The 17,207-nt window shown below is 45.8% G+C and overlaps 1 protein-coding gene across 4 annotated transcripts in view; it reads left to right on the forward strand.

The window, feature by feature from the left end:
• Positions 1-13,504, forward strand: part of LOC131664321 (protein artichoke-like) — a 47,729-nt gene extending 34,225 nt beyond the window's left edge. For 2 of the 4 annotated variants that reach the window (XM_058935309.1, XM_058935308.1), the window contains exons 3-7: positions 5,779-6,035; positions 7,273-10,356; positions 10,598-10,881; positions 11,295-11,705; positions 12,084-13,504. In XM_058935309.1, coding sequence (XP_058791292.1) covers positions 5,804-6,035; positions 7,273-10,356; positions 10,598-10,881; positions 11,295-11,705; positions 12,084-12,320 — 4,248 coding nt within the window. In that variant the 5' untranslated portion in view covers positions 5,779-5,803 and the 3' untranslated portion in view covers positions 12,321-13,504. Of the gene's footprint in view, positions 1-3,036; positions 3,084-5,778; positions 6,036-7,272; positions 10,357-10,597; positions 10,882-11,294; positions 11,706-12,083 lie in introns of those variants that run through there. The other 2 variants (XM_058935307.1, XM_058935310.1) reach the window with 2 other exon arrangements.
• Positions 13,505-17,207: the final 3,703 nt, after the last annotated feature.

The raw sequence follows: 17,207 nt of genomic DNA on the forward strand, positions 1-17,207 counted from the left end.
TTGGTCGGGCATAAAGCTGATTACTAATTGCAGGACATTTAATTACGCATACGGCACGAGACAAACGAACAGCCGCCTCTTTAATGCTCGGCTGTTAATAGAGGCTCAATGAAAATTTAATCGGCCGGGCCATTAGCTTGAAAATGGTAAAAGTTGGCGTCGAAAAAGCAACTGCACGCGAGCTGCTTTCGTCGAGCTCGCCGCTGGTGCTCGTTCAATGAGCTCTCTTTCCCCCGCGAACGGCTCAACTATATGCGCCACGAGGAAAAACGAAAAGGCGCTATCTTTACAACGTCCTAATTGCTTTCGGGAAAGGCGACACTGCCGTCGCGTAATTTGTTTTGCTTGAAAAACAATACCTTAAGCTATTCATCATCGCGCAGACAAACACACGCCGCCCGCGCAGTGCTTTCTCTCTCCCTTAGCGCGAGATCTTGTTACAGCGGCAATGATGTACGTGTTTTCTCCTGACGCTGAAAATGTGCGCGAGCGACTGCATTCACAATGCTGTCGGAATTCCTTTTGACAGGCTCATTTCAGTGCGAGCTTTTACATGTTTTTTTATTTGTTGTTTTTTCCCTTTTTCCCATGCGATCGTTAAACCCCCCCCCCCCCCCAAATAACCCAATAACCCAAATCTGCAAAACATAAGCTGTCCGTTTTAATTATTTTCCTTTTCCAAAGGCGTTTGCCAAATAAAAGAGCCAGCACTCGTGGCGAGCAGAGATAGCTCGAGAAAAACTAAAGAGCCAGCGTAATTAAGGGAACACGATCGCGGTTCCCGCCAGCTGCGTTCTCCGATGTCTGACGAAATAACTGATTGCACGCGTTCAACCTAACGTGCAGCTCCAAATGGATTCGCCGACGTCTTGCGGTTGTCGAGCATATACCTTACACTTGACACGTACGAGAACAGAGGTATCAACTCACAGCGGCACAATGGTGAAAAAAAATGGGAAAAATCGGCTTTTGTTCGAAACAGGAGACCCATTGAAGCATATATATATATATATACAGTGCCCGTATCTGCGTGTGTATCTAGGCTGAATATATGTACTCTAGAATGTCGACAATAAAGCCACGAAAAAATATGATCGCAGCAGCAAGCGCTTGGCTTTTGTATAACAACCAACAAAAAAAAGCGCTGCTGCAATCATCGATCTGCCAATTTTAGCGCGCGTGCGTTATTCACTTGTCGCGCTGCTGCTGCTGTCCGCGCGAAGGGAAAAATTGCACGTAGAATTTTTGAGGAATTTGCATTTTATTTTTCGTCCAGTTATTTTTACACCGTAACATTTGGTATTTTTTTTTCATCGGTACTTTGAGCGATCAAACACTTACCAAATGATTCATGCACTCAAATTTCCCCGATATGCGGCTCTTACTTTGATCTCGTAAATTGATCGAATTGTTTCGAAAGCTTTTGCGGCCTCTCGGTATTAAACGAAAACAATCTGTTTTACCTCGCCGCTGCATCAATTCAATGCAAATGCACTCCGCAGTCAAATAGGTAGCTCGCGCGCGTAAATTACGTACAATACCGAGAAAAGTTTTGAATGACGATTGAAAAAGAGGTGCGATATTTTTATTACAAACATTTTCATATGAACGTCGAAGAAGCAAACTTAATATCTGTGAGAGGACGTTCACTTGGGATTTCCGTTGGTAAGCGTTCAACGACAAAGTAACGAGTATGCACCTCAGATACATTGTATTAGAGAGCCAATTTTGCCTTATCAATTATATAACAGCATGGTACGGACCAATTGCCGGAAGCCGAGATCAAGTGGTTGCTCTAACAAGGGTGCTGGAAATTAACGCGGACCTCTCATAGCCTCGTTAATCATTGAATTCCGGATAAGCAGCTCGCTCTTGAATTATTACGTCAAGGAAACGTCAGCAAGAGTAGCGCTGTTTCAGCGGCCGGAGAAGTGACGTCGCTTTGTCAGAACTTTGCCAGCTGCCCCAAAGCTTATATTACGATTCGCCATGTCACGTCGTCGCGCTTCGGGTTAATTATTTACTTGCCTCTGCGAAATTTACACATATTACGTGGCACGGATGGACGAACGAATCAGCCCTTTGTCGATTTGCCCGCGTATCTGGCAGTCGCGATCGCCGAGCGTGGCGAAAAAGAACAGATGCTCCAACTTCAAAGATACGCGAAACTCCAACGTGTGTGTGTGTGTGTGTGTTTATTACGGGAATTCCCGATAAAGATCAACACAAAGTCAGAACTTGGCTGGCGAACATAACAGCGAGCCGAGGTAGCGTAAAACAATTTCTCAATTTGCAGCCGGGCGCGTTTATTAAAACATGCACAGTGAAGCGGGGTCAGCGTGAAATTCCCTCCGGCCTGTGTGCGCGCGCGCGGCGCATAAAAGAAAAAAAAAAGCCGCCAGAGCCGACCGGCCGCTGGCGTGTGCCAGCAGCACGAGCTCGCGGAGTTTGTAGGCTCGGCCCCGCGGAATCAGTAATTAAACAGCTGTTGCATAGCGGCGAGGACCAATATCGGCGTCGCTCTATTACGTGCGAACGCGAACTGCACGCGAGTCGACGCTCTCGGCGAGGCTTTTTTTTCCCTTTCTATTCAAGCCCCGAGGCCTTTCTCGTGATCGAGCCGCGGCAAGAGAGAGAGAGAGGGAGGGGAGGCAGAGAGGGCGGGGCTGCTCTTGGAAATCGACGTAATTCGCTCGAAAAGCACCGAAGAAAATATCCGTCCGATAATACGCCAAAAAAGCATGCAGATCGGCAGTGCGCGAATCCGTATGCTGTTTGTGTGAGTGAGCGCGCGCGCGTATCGAGTGTTATCGGCGAGATTGCTGCGCGCGTTTCCGAAGATTAGTATTTAGGGGGAGGGAGAAACGGCGATTAATAAAAACGCGGAAAAATGCGATTATTATCGTGGGCACGCAAAGCCGGGCAAGCTGTGCCTTAACGATCGCCGACTTAGACGAGGGGACGAAGTAATGGCGGCGCGGCCTTATTGCTGCACACCAACACAACAACCGCCGATAACGAGTCAATGGGGGAAAAATGGAAGGAAAGAGAGAGAGGTTGACTTGTTTGCGCCCGCCGCACAGGTACGTGATCGAGTACTCGAAATGGCAACGCGCACTGAATCACGAGGATTGTAAGTTACGCGCGTTAAGCTCGTTATTACCATTGTTTGTCGACTCGTTTCCGCGCTACAACCAAATTACAAATGCGGTTTCGTACGTAGCTAAGAATTTGTCATGGCGATATGTCGTTATACCCATAATTAAATTGCTTAATTGCGAAACGAATGTAACGAGAAAATGTACGTGGAAACGCGAATAAAGTGCCGGGCCGGCATTGAGTAATTTGGAAACTGGCGATACGAAAAGCATGAATTCCGTAGCAATATCGCGAACGTAGGACGAGACGGATGCATCACTGACGCGCCGTCTTTCGCGAGAGCAGCGCATAATCAGGTCAGACTTTTCTCCCGGCGTTCGCGAAGATTTCTCAATAATTTAGCGCTTCCTGGCGCGCACAAAGAACAAGCCCTCATTCTTTCGTCTTGGCCACGGAAAAAGCAAGAGCACTCCGAGTCGTACAGGGCAGTACCTGGTCGACGAAAAAAAGCTCGTTAAATATAAAGAGTCTAAGAGTCTCCGACGAGAGAGGAAAGCACATCCGGACTGAATGCTAGTTCGAGATGTGGGTTGCCGATAATACACAGAAACGCACGGCAAACCTGAAAAATCCATAAATACAAGCGGCCGGTCAGTTTCTCGCTGACGGTTGGCGAACGACAGCAGTCGTAATTCCGCCTGGCGACCGCGGGAGAGCAGTATTACACTGGTCGTGCAAAATAAAGGCGCGCTCCGAAGTTTCTTATTGAATTAGAAAAGGCCAGAGTGAAGTCGGCGAGCGAGCGCGCGAACGCGAGTCATCGGCCGAACTTTCGCTTTAAATATTTCCCTTTGGGGCTTAACGAGCTCGATCCGCTCTCGTGCTCTCGCCGGGGCAACGAGCTATTTTTTCCTCGATAACTCGATACTCACGGGCAAGGCGAACGTCCCCTTTTACGGTCGACGGTAAACAACTGCGTGCTCCCTCGCTCTCCTGCAAGGAGAAAGAGAGACGGATACGTCGTCGTCGTCGCCACCGCCGCCACGTCCTACGCCCATGAGCCTTGTTTCCGCTATTTCGCGCGAGAAAGCTCTCGAGTAAAAGTTCGGGCAAAGTACGTGCGAACGGGCCGACCTCGGAGGTGGAAAAAAAGCACTCCCTCGAGCGCGCCAGAGAAGGAATAACTTGATTTTCATGGAATTAACGGTGGCGGGCTTTCGGCGCCGCCAGCACGAACGAAACCAAGTAAACTTTTGCCTTTTCCAGCACTCCGAGTGCCCCGATCGAGCGCTGCCCGTTTGAGGAATCAAAGACAGGGCTTTCGGCTCGAGGAAAGCACGGTTTTCAGAACCATCCTCGCGGTCTTCCGTGCCATTGATCGCCGCACAACCGATCCTCAAATTACAACAGGCTGGCCGACACTAGAGCGACGTATCGGCCGGAAGGCAACGTGGAATTAGCCGCGGACTGCGGTTATGAATTTTCAAGCACTTCACGAGCCAGAGAGTCTCCTTGTGCCGGCGACCTTTCAGCGCATGAAATTATTCAGGGCTCTTTTTAAGCTGTCTGGGCTACCTCCACTCGTGCTACTCCTCTTTATTCCGTTCTTCGATTTCTCCCAAGCAATCTGCGTCCACTTCCCGTTATATCAACTTGCCAACTAGCGCAAGAGTTCTCGAGGCACTATTATTCTTCCCCTCCCCCTTTCGAGAGCGTTTTTAAATATTATTTCATTTCGTCAAATGAGAGTCGACTTTAATTAACTTTCAGACTCTTGTAAGATGATCACTCGCGTTGATGAATAAATCAGCTTGTCCCTGTTGCCTGTCAAAGGAATGCCTTTGCAAGCTGCACGCCGAGCTAGGTTTGAATATTTGACTGAGTAATTAGCAGCCACGTAGCGACGACAACTGCATTCGCTGGCTACTGAAGCTCGAGAAGTTCAATTAGAGCCACTCGCGGCGAAGCGGGCAATTGCGATCGTCATTGTCTCCTCGCGATGGCCTGCATTTCCAACGACCGAGTCCGGACGGACACACGCGCTCTTCGTTAGGTAGCCTTAACACGATCTGAGGCCCCGGGCATGTGACGTCGTAATCTTCTTCCTTGCTAACGCGCAACGTAACGCGCCGGCGTACCCAGTCGAATTAGCAATGAGCCACGGGTGCACATATTAACCCAGGCGGATGCGCAAACTCGCCACGTTCGTGGAAATATTCCGTGTCGGCTTCTACCTCGCGGAGGAAGTACGACTCGCAAAATACTGCATCCGTCCTAAAAGTTGCTCGTCCAGTTGTGCTTCGCAGATGCACTTACTCCATGGCGATCCTGCCTGTTGGCACTCTTACCGTTGCCGTTGTGTTTACGCGCGCGCACAAGATTCATTTGTCGAATTAAAAGGCAGACGTGAAAGCCAGCACTGCTGTTGATAATTTTCCATTGTGATAATAATACTTGATCGTATTGCGACAACGATATACAGATTTTTCAGAAAATCTTTTCAACGGGATATAAGCTGTAAACAGCTCAGGTTTTCTGCAGTGTACTAGCCTCGCCATGAATCTTGTTCTGGGAACAATGTCGCGGAACACGTATTCAAAGGGTGTGGATAATCGAGGCCATCTTATTTAAATGAAAATCCGGGACCTCCATAAATCTGAAGCTTTTGTCTGGTTGTAGGTGGGGCGATGCTCGCAGCCCGATAATGTGGACGATTTGGCCTCGCGGCAGGCGCAAGGTGCTCATCCCGCTACTGCCGCTGCTGCTAGCTCTGCTGGCGCCGTCTCTCGCTGCTCCACTTCAGTGTCCCGACTCGATTCCCGCCTCCTGCCCTTGCTACAACTTTGCTGACGGCTTGTTCCTGGAGTGCACTGGCTCCACTGAAGAATCGCTCAAAGCTGCTCTCAATCGCGTGGTCGCGCATGCCAAACCCAATGGTGAGTTGCCAATCGACTGCACGTGCACGTAATAATTGCACTTATATTACATTACTGTTACATTGCCGCAACTTACAAAATACAGTTTATCGAAGAAACTAAAATTCCTATTTGATCTCGGAAAAGGAAGTTTATTGGTCGTCCACATAAAAGTTTAATGGAGTTTCTTTGAAAAAAAAAAGCAAACAAAAAGCCTGACATTTTATTAGTTTCGTTAACCAGTAAGCGTGGCTGGTCATAATCCTAAAAAGTTGGCAAAGCTCTATAACTCACGTATCAGCTATGAAACGAGAAGTTCAATGTAATATACTAGCATGCTGATCCATTCGTAAATGTCAAATCAAGTCCATAAATACCGTCTGGGTTATAAAGAAGAGTAATAAAATTAATAAGTGTCCGATCCCATGATCCTTGGTAATCCTCAACAAGACTGGTGTTTCACGTACTGGCATCCAGCGAGTTTTACTGCGGATAAAGACCTGCGCGCTGCGTAAACTTGCTGTTCACGTGGCTGTACTTCTATCGCGGCAACCCCCGCGCTACTGCAGACATGTGTCGTACGTCAGAGATCTCTCTCTCTCTCTCTCTCTCTCTCTCTCTCTCCTCTCTCTCTCTCTCTCTCTCTCTCTTTCTCGCGCGCGCGCGTGAAAACCCTTATTTCGCCTCAGTCATTCCCCTTCGGTCGACCACCTTCAGGCTTACGGATTTTCTCGCACACTCGAGGTACCACGATATATATAGAGTCTACTGTAGCAAACTCTCTCTCTCTCTCTTCGGTATACAGGATTCAAGACATTTTGCATGAGCAAGCTCGGTTAAAAAGATTAGCTCGCTTTGTGTACGTATATATCTCTATATCGATCTCACGTTTAGTAATACACTTTTGTCTTCCCTCTCTCTCTCTCTCTCTCTCTCTCTCTCTCTCTCTCTCTCTCTCTCTCTCTCTTCTCTCCATTTCTCTCTATTTGTCTATTTCCTGATAGCTTACCCAGTACATTTTTTATGCTGAATATAACTAAATGCGAAGCATCTACAGGTCGCTGTGTTTAAAAAAAGGAGTAAAGCTACGTATCGCGGCGTAATTTTTCTGAGCAACTCGGTTCCAACACACGCCTGAATAGTCATTCCTGACTTTACGCGAGTCGCTCGGCACATAAGTAGCTCCCTTGATCGAGCTGTAACGAGCACTTTACGAGACTAAACATAGCTCTACTAAAAAAAGCTCATTGTGTTGCAGACGCGGTGATCCACTCGCTGAGCGTGTTTGACCTCGAGCACAAAGTGGACGAGTTGCACGCGAACATCTTTCCTGCTGGGGCTCTAGTACGTCACCTGCAAATCTCGCAGTCGAGCTTGCGCGAAGTCTCCGAGGATGCCTTCCACAGATTCAGCCATAGTCTCGAGTCGCTTGGCCTCATATCCAGTCGACTGCCCAGTGTGCCGCAAAAGGCCTTCACCACCCTCGGCAGGCTAAACCAGCTTGATTTAGAAGCCAATCAAATATCTGAGCTGCCCAGTTTCAGCTTTTACGGGCTGTCGCTGACGAAACTCAATCTCAAAGCCAACCAGATTGGCAAAATTTCGGAGTACGCGTTTGCCGGTCTGGAAGAAAGTCTGATCGAGCTGAATCTGGCCGAGAACAAGATACGACTGTTCCCAATGACGGCATTGCGCAGACTAGACAGACTGACAAGCTTGAAACTAGCCTGGAACGAGATCTCCCAACTGCCGGAGGACGGCTACTCGAGACTGGATGCCCTGAATGCCTTGGACCTAAGCAGCAACAATTTCGTAGCGATACCGCTGAACTGCTTTCGCTGCTGTCCGTCCCTGAGAACACTCTCGCTGTACTATAATGCCATTGAGAGCTTCGACAAAGACGCCTTCATATCGCTGATCGACCTGCAGACGATCGATCTTGGCCACAATAAGATCGTCTTCCTCGAAGCGGCGACCTTCCGCGCCAATCAGAAGTTACGTTCGATCGATCTCAGTCACAATCATATACACTATATCCGTGGAGTGTTCTCCAGACTGCCAGAGCTCAAGGAGCTGATACTCAACGACAACAATATTCTGGAGATACCAGCCGACGCGTTCATCGGCAGCCATAGTCTCAACGTCATTTACCTCCAGAAGAACGCCATCAGGCGAGTCGACCGCCGAGGACTGACGAGCCTTGAGCAGCTCTCTCAACTTCACCTCAGCGGCAACTTCATCGAGAGAATACCGCGGGATTTCTTCGATCACTGCGAGAACATGTCGACGCTCTCGCTCGATGGTAACAGCATCCGAGATCTGGAGGTCGGAACTTTCGCCAAAGCCAAGCAGCTGAGGGAATTAAGGCTGCAAGACAATCAGATCACCGAGGTCAAGCGTGGCGTGTTCGCACCGCTGCCGTCTCTGCAGGAGCTACACTTGCAGAACAACATCATAACCGACATGGAAACGGGCGCTCTGCGATCTCTGCATAGCCTACAGCACGTTAATCTTCAGGGCAATTTGCTCGCCGTACTTGGCGACGTCTTCCAGGTGTCGGCCGAGCCCGACTCAGCCGGCAGCTCGCTCGTCTCTATTCAGCTGGACAATAATGGCCTCGGCGTGTTGCACAACGACTCGCTGCGTGGCCAGACTAGCGTTCGAATCATGTGGCTGGGTCACAATAGATTGACCAGGCTGCAAGCTCCTCTATTCCGGGATTTGTTGCTCGTGGAAAAACTATACCTGACCAATAATTCGATATCACGGATCGAAGATACAGCCTTCCAACCCATGCAAGCACTTAAATTCCTAGATCTGAGTATGAACCGTGTGAGTCACGTGACCGTCAAGATGTTCTCCGAGCTGCACGAACTTGAGGAACTCTATCTCTCGGACAACGGCCTTCGCAAGGTTGACGCTTACGCGCTGACTGCTCTCAAGCGGCTTCGAGTTCTCGACATGTCCAACAACCGGCTAAACGCTTTGCACGATACCATGTTCCAGGAAGGCTTGCCGATTCGTAGTTTGAACTTACGTAACTGCTCGATCAGCATGATAGAAAGAGGCACCTTCCGCGGTCTGAATAATCTGTATGAGCTAAATCTCGATTACAATAGGTTGACGTCAAATGTCCTAGACCGACTGGACATTCCGGGCCTCCGAGCTCTACGAATCTCGCACAATAATCTGAGCCTCATCGACGGCGAATCTCTCGATGGGCTTCCATCTCTGCAACAACTTAGTCTCGAGTATGATCAGATATACCGCATACCTCAAGATGTGTTCTCACGCAACAAGAACCTCAATAAAATCCTGCTAGGTAACAATCTCCTAAGATCCCTGCCACCCATGTTGTTTCTTGGACTGGAGTCGATCAAGGAGGTCAGACTCGAGGGCAATCGTTTCCTAGAATTGCCATACGATGCGTTTGCAAATGCCTCGTCAATAGAGGTGCTGTCTTTTTCGCGGAATCTCATTCCTCACGTGGAAGTTTCGAGATTGAATGGGCTGAGTCATCTGCGCGAACTAGATTTACGCAACAACAGAATCAAGTCTTTGACAGGTTTCTCCGAAGCTCATCTCTCGAAGCTGATGGCCGTTGATCTAAGCAACAATCATCTCACTTCGCTTCCGGATAACTTTTTCATTTACGCTAATCAGCTGCGCAAAGTCGAGTTGGCCGGAAACAAACTGCGTCAAATTCCAGCACACGCGCTTTCTGCTCAAAACCTACCTAGCCTTAATTGGCTTAACGTGACGGGCAATCCTCTGGTACGCATCCACGAGATCACCTATGATGCCAGATACCCTACTCTACAGGAGATCCACATTAGCCGTACGAACCTCACAGTTGTTGCGAGTCAGGATTTCGAGGCGTTTCCTGAGTTACTGCATCTCTTTATGAGCGGCAATTCCATCGCCAGAATATCACCAGGTGCTTTTCGCTCATTACCTAAACTCTTGACCCTCGATCTTGGCATCAATGAGCTTGACATGCTACCACAAGAGCGACTCAAAGGTCTTGAATTACTGAAATTGCTGAATCTAACGCGTAACAAAGTAAAGCAACTGGAGGACTTCCCAGCAGACCTGAAATCGCTTCATGCTCTGGATATTTCTTTCAACCAAATAACGCAGATCGACAAGACGACTTTTCAACAGTTAGACAATTTGGCGGAGTTGCATCTGATGGGCAATTGGATAGCTTCGATAGCTGCGGAGGCGTTCAAACCACTTAAAAAGCTGCGGATTCTGGATCTTAGTCGGAACTACCTGGAGAATCCACCATTAGATGCGTTCAAACCACTTGAGACACAGATTCGAAGTTTGAGGACTGAAGGTAAGAGACAGATCAGTGACCACACGGCAAATCCGTATACCTATACATAGGTATTATGTTCTTTTTCTTCGTAAGCATGGAATTAATGTCAATCGCCGATAAAATGTTTTACAATTTTATACTATAAAACAAGATTTCGACTGCCTTATGAGAAAAGTTAACACGAAAGCTCAAATGCAACTAGAAACTGATATTCTCGTAGGTATTCGTTATAGAAGTGAGACAAACTTTGCACTTGCAGAAAATCCATTGTATTGCGGTTGCGAGACGCAAGATCTATGGGAATGGTTGGGCGACCACCGCAAACTCTCTAGAGTACCTTTACGCTGTAATCAGCCACCGGAGTTGAGGGGCCTCGTCTTCCTGGAGCTCGAACCGCAGGTTTTCTGCTCGGCACCTCTTATAGACAAACTGAACGTCGAAGATATACAACCACACTCGGTCGTTGTTACGTGGCAAACACGCACACGTCCCGGGCTCAAGGGCTTCCACGTCACGTACTACGCGATTGATCACGGCACTGAGGTAAATTTTTAAACTCGTTCCGTTCTTTCATTATTATAGTGTGTGTAAATATACTCTTATAGCAATGTCGTAGTACGTAAATTACAAGCGACAGCAAACACCAAAAATTTAAGTAATTGACGCTCATCTGCGAGTGACGGCAATGTCCTATTCTCGTAGGGATCAATCGCGAAAGAAATTTCAAATTCACTGTTATCGATTTTCGAAAGCAAAGAGCTCAAGAAGCTATATTTACCATAATAAGATGAATAGTACGTTGGCTGCTCACGAGTGTATAAAATATGTAAATCGGATCCCAGGTGTAAATGATCTTGTTTTCAACGACGACGCACATGAATACGAAACCTATGTCAGTAGCAGGATCCAAGATTCGGTCAGACTCAGTGCATAGGCTATTCATAATATGATTGCAGGAGGTGCGCAGCGAATTGACCGAATCGAGTGCGCGCTCGGCTCGATTAAACAAACTGGAAGCGAATACACACTACCTGATATGCGTACTGGCGTGGCGGCCGCAAGAGTCGAACGAGGTCGCACCGAGCCCGATGCAACGCTCGGCTCTCGTCGACTCGCCGACCTCTCGCTGCGCCGAAATCCTCACTCTCAAACCACCGGACGCGGTAGCCAGCAGCGATGGCTCCACGATCAATGGCGCCGCCACCGGTGGCAGCGGTGCTTCCGAGAGTTCGGCCAGCGGCGCAACAGGATCTGGCAGCGCAGATGGCAGCGGAGGCATTCTCACGAGGAGGCTTGGACTCGTTATTGGCTGCTGCATGGGCTTCGTCGTCTTCATCATGCTCATTTCCGTCCTCGGATATCTCAAGGTTTGCCTTAATATGATCTCAGTGGCTTTTGGATGTGCGCCGAACGATCGAGAACTCGTTCGTTCAACCAGACAAATATAAGACAAAGTGACACGATGCTGGTATAGACACTTGGTCTGCATGAGCTTAGTTCGTTTCGCCCAGGGGTTATCTTTGTACATTGCCCTGCTTTTCCAAAGAAAGGAGTAAAGCCGTTACAAATATAACGTATACAATCCAAGTGGCAGACGAACTGATTACCTCGATAATAATTAGCTGGTATTTCAGATCTGTCGAAAATCAATGTTAGAGCAGGTCACGTTGGCTGCAATGCGCTGTAGCAAGTTGAAAGTGAACAACAAATGAATGACTCGTCGATATTTTTTGTTTGCCCCGAAGGTAAAGAAACAACGCGAAACGGCCAAGCGAGATCAGCAAGCAATACCACCGGAGTATATATCCTATCGGCACTTTAGCATTCAAAGTGGTGAAGCTGGTGCCCAGGCAAAGCAGCAGCAGCAGCAGCAGCAACAGACAACAGTAGCGACGACGGAGCAACAGCAGCAACCACAAACGACGACGATGACGACGACGACGCCGTGTTTCGTCACCTGCTCCGCACCGCCCAATGTATAGCCAACGAGCTACGTGTAAGGGGGTGCTCGGAGCTATTAGCGGGCCTGCCTTTCACACGTAGCGAACGATACCCATTTGTAAATACAGCCAAGCCAGTGTACAGAGAGGAGCGTTCGAGCTCTCGGACCGTTTGTATATTCGTTAGTAAGACTATTTGTACATATGCTGCCTCTCTTTTCCCGTTCTCTTTATTTTTCTCCGAAAACCTCCTTAATTGTCAGTCATTCATAAATAACAACACAAAATGGCCTTTTCAAACTCTTTCTTGCTATCATAGTAAGCGTTCTCTCTTGACTTTAGTTGCTTTTCGAATGCCTTATTTTAATTTCAACAGCAAATAGTATTCCATTGAAAGTACTCAATAATCAACGAACCAATTCACAGATAAGCTTTCATTGGCAATCAAACCATTCACTTCTTTTTATCCGTCGAATAATTTAATGATCACGAGTTTTCTTATTCCACTACACGTAATCAATATTGTTCATTCTCATCAATAAATTCCATTGGAAAACTTCTGTGATAAAATTATAAATGAATTGATTACTATTCACACCCAAGAGGCTGTTCATCTGAATTCGGCAACAGGAAGACTCGAGGGGCTACTTGTGAGCGAACACGCGATCGTAAGAATTCAACTGATCATTTGAGATCAACGCTGACTCAATGTGTGATTATAGCTCTCAAAGTTAATAATTCAGGAAACAGTCAACCAATAGCCTCGTGAATATTGTCACGGGCAAGTGAGGAAAAAGCCTGATCAAACAATGAACAAGCCACGGCTCAGATGTAAATTGTGGTTCGAAAAAAATAGACCCGTTTAAGAAAAAGATAGACAAAGGAAAGGCCATCGCGATAACTGAGATTATAAATTCAACGACTCGATATTTTTTTCATTTGTTCCTCCTTAATTTTATTAGTCTGTGATAATCAGTGGTCAACATCTATTTATGTAAACACGTCCATGACTGTATCATCCTCGTGTTATTCTTTTGTTCCACGCGTTCTCGTGCCACTCGAGTGTTTGTATATATATACGAGATCTAGATATGCGCTTTCCATGGCGCATCATTTTCTAAGTATAGATTAAACGAGCAAACATTTGTCGATGTTAAGTACACGTTTGTAACATAATAAATCCATTCCTGATTGTTTGTTGTGGAATGAAAGAACGAACGAATGAGATTATAATATAATAAAATGGATAAATTTATTTACATGTGCCTTCGATCATTTTCCTAAATAGTCCTTTCATTTCGTCTTTATATACACACACAAGTTTACAACAATTCAATCACGATACGGTATTGTTCTTTTCAATTTCATTCAACTTGCTAGTCTACAAGGATACACAGGAAAATAAACACAGCAGCATCTTTCGAATTAATTGGTAGACAATCTCTACTTTAAGGTCTGTTACGAGCTAATGATAAACTTTTTTTCAATACGTGTAGTTCTATCTATTGTATTATTTTTTGTTTTTTTTTCAGTCCAGTTTGTACGATTTCTATTTAATTGATAGACGTTGGTTTTCAGCTCATCAGCAATAAAAGAGCTATTTTATTCGAGATAGTTTCAAAGATAAACCAAAAAAGCAGGATTCCAGAAAAAAGAACTAGGTTAATTGATTTTCTCTTTCAGTTTGTTTAAGCTTGTCTTTTCATTGCGTAGTATAGATGTCTGATTAAACTTATATAAATGCTTCTTTATCCATGATATTAAAACGTAATTATTGAAGATATTGAAATTATTTGCAATTATTATTGCGATTTTTTATTTTTTGAAAAAAAAAATTAACAAATAAGAAAGACGATCTACGCCAGTTTCTGAAAAATTGAATGAAATTCATAAAAACTAGATAATGTTCAAAAATAATTCGTAGCTTATTCACCAATGAGATGATTGTTACGAAGAATCGATAATGATACGAGACACCAGTTAAAAGTATTGCCATATCGCCTGAATATGACGCTAGTTTTCTTAATTATGCTTTCGCATTTGCCATCAAGTTGTGTACGAGATACAGAGAGCGAGAGAGAGAGAGAGAGAGAGAGAGAGAGAGAGAGAGAAGAACACTTGGCCGTTCATTGCGAAGCGTCGTAATTAAAGCGATCTAATTAAGTGACGAGGTGCTGACGAGACCTCCCAACGGCAATTGTACATATACGTACATGCAATGTGAATTACTTTTCGAAAATACTGCCTCGATTCATTATTCAACAAACAGAAACTGACTGAAGCTGCTCCACATATCATGGACAATTATTTAAAGTGTGATATCATTTTTTTTTAATTTTTTATGATTCGTTGGACATTTTTTTGCGATCAGTGAACTAAAATTATCAGCGACAGTCGTCAAGAATTTCAAATTGAAAAGCAAAGTTATTATAGGTCTACATGATTTCATTGTGAGCCATATAATTTCATTATTACTACGAAAGTTTGTGTCAGGAATAATTCCATTTTACGAAATCTCTATCAATTATTACGGCATTAAAGAGTAGCAGAAGTACGAAATATATCCTGTAATAATGGACCAGTCCATAACGGAAGCTTGAGTGCTGGTCTGATTAGGAGATTCGAGAAAGTTATAATTTACAATTCCAGCGAACGCGGTATCAATCTGTGCGAGTAGTTTCGTCCTAAATCCCTTTCCGCATGATCGAACGGGCATTCAAGAAAAAGATATAGTAGTTAATACTGATTTGGCGAAACGAACGTAATTATCGAATTAAATGGTCATTATGGAACGTATAATCGTCTGAAAATTAGCTGCCGATACGAATATACTGTCCGCAGAATTACGAGATTAGCACAATAGCATGAACCAACAGATAATAAGATTTTCCAAGCTATTTCTTGAAATTTTTAATTTTCATGAAATATCCGATGTAGTAAAGCCCACCCATCAACATGCACAATAGCGCGCCTCGACGAAATAATATTTCCGGGTTATGGGTAGGCGGAGAGGGAAAAAAATAAAGTAGCAACCGGCAGCGACAGTTAAGCATTGATAAGCTGGGTGCGATAAAAAAAAAAAAGAGAAAAAAAGGGGGCTCGGCGCGCATAAACGGACCCCGTAGTCAACGCGCAAGCCGTTTACAGCTTGTAATTAAAGCAGCGGGAAATTAATGCGAGAGGCCAAATTGAACGAGAGGCATTTTGTCGAGCGCGCGAAAACGAGATTGTTATTGTGAAGCCTCTGCCTTTATGTAAAGCGCGTGCTCGATAAATAAAAGCTCTTTTGTGCAAGCGCGGAGATGGACCGTTTTTTTTCCTTTCTCGTTTGTCTTCAATACCCTTCGCAGATAAGATCGTAACAAAATGATTGACGATCTTTTGTTTTTCCTCTCAAATATGATTGGTTCGCTGCAATGAGGGACGCCGTAGTGTCGTAGTAGCGTTGAAGTTGAAGAAAGCTACAATCGCAACAGCAAATATTTGCACAAACATATCAATCAAGTCGTGCGAAGGCTCGATCGATCCAGTCTAATCTATGAAAACCCGTTCGTCACTGCCGGTGTCGTACACGATCGTACGGCCGAACCGCCGCGACTGCAACTAAATTCTGACCGATTGCGACGAGCGACGGCCCGGCGTACGCGCGATCGATGCGAAACATTTACTCAGCCGTACGTCAAGCGGAAAATACGTCGTCTGGGAGACTCTCCCAACTTGGACGTGGATAAGCCGAAGCGCGGGTTTGCGAGCGTGCGAGAGAGAGAGAGAGACAGAGAACGCCTGCAAGCAAATTCGATTGACAGCTATTGCGGCCAATCAAAGGCCGTCAATGGGATTGGCCACAAGCGGGCTACTATGTGCAGCGTGCGAGGCTTTTGCCTATCAATCAGCTGATTTGTCTCCCGCCCTGCTACTACAATTATTGGGAAATGCTTTCGCGCGCCGATCAAAGAGCTGCGCCAACGTTTTGCGCGCGCGCACCTAACATTTTTCGTTGATCAGAGAGCCTTTTTTTTTTACCCCTACATGATCGTTATTACAGTGTAAACGTTCGCGACATCATAGAACACAGAGGGGTAAAGAAAGAGTCCGCAAGGCTGAAAATGAACGCGGGCATGACTGGCGCGCGTCGCTCCGCGTTATAGTCAGCTCGGCTGCCGCCGAGCTTATTAGGTCCTCTGTCGAACCTCCTTGCGGACGTCTGTCTGGTGTATGGTCATGTTGCATCGTGGGATTTGCCGCAGTGCTCCGAGATTTTTCCCGGCGTCGTCTTACTTGCTCTGAGTATATTGGATGTCTTTTTTTTTCTTTTTAGGTTAAACTTTGCGATTTTTTCCATTTTCACCGTGGAAATGAGTTCTTCCTCGGTGTAGTCTCAGTCCTCGCAAACCTCATCATAAGTAGTTGTTTTCTTTGCTGATTGATCAATAATCGACGTAAACCTCTCTGTACATATTTCTCTCTCTCGCGTCCTCAATTTCGGTACATTTTGCACAGCCTGGGCACACGCACTATGTTATCTTATTATTGTAGTAACAAACTTGCACATGCTAAGCGTATATGAATTTTCCATAATATTCCAACGAGGCTGCCTGTCATGTATAATTCAGCTGCTTGCGCATTCCAACTCAAGTTAAGCGCGTAATTAGCATACATTTGGCATTGCTTGAGCCAAAAATCTCGGCCCATGGAAATGAAGAAGATCCAAGTGTGCTCACCCGACTCGCGCATAAAGCTAAGATTTTGTACGACTGAAAAATGCATACAAATAATATATATATTTAAATATTCAACCCTACGTTTTGTCAAACGTAAAAAATGTAAAATGCTTCAATACAGGGCTAATTTGCGTGAACACACAGTGACGTATTTAAGATGACAGATAGGCATCAATGAAAAGAGGAAAGCAAAGATAAATATCATTGA

Source organism: Phymastichus coffea, unplaced genomic scaffold (assembly GCF_024137745.1).
Source record: "Phymastichus coffea isolate CEN01 unplaced genomic scaffold, Cenicafe_Pcof_1.1 PCOF00043, whole genome shotgun sequence".
Classification (NCBI taxonomy): domain Eukaryota; kingdom Metazoa; phylum Arthropoda; class Insecta; order Hymenoptera; family Eulophidae; genus Phymastichus; species Phymastichus coffea.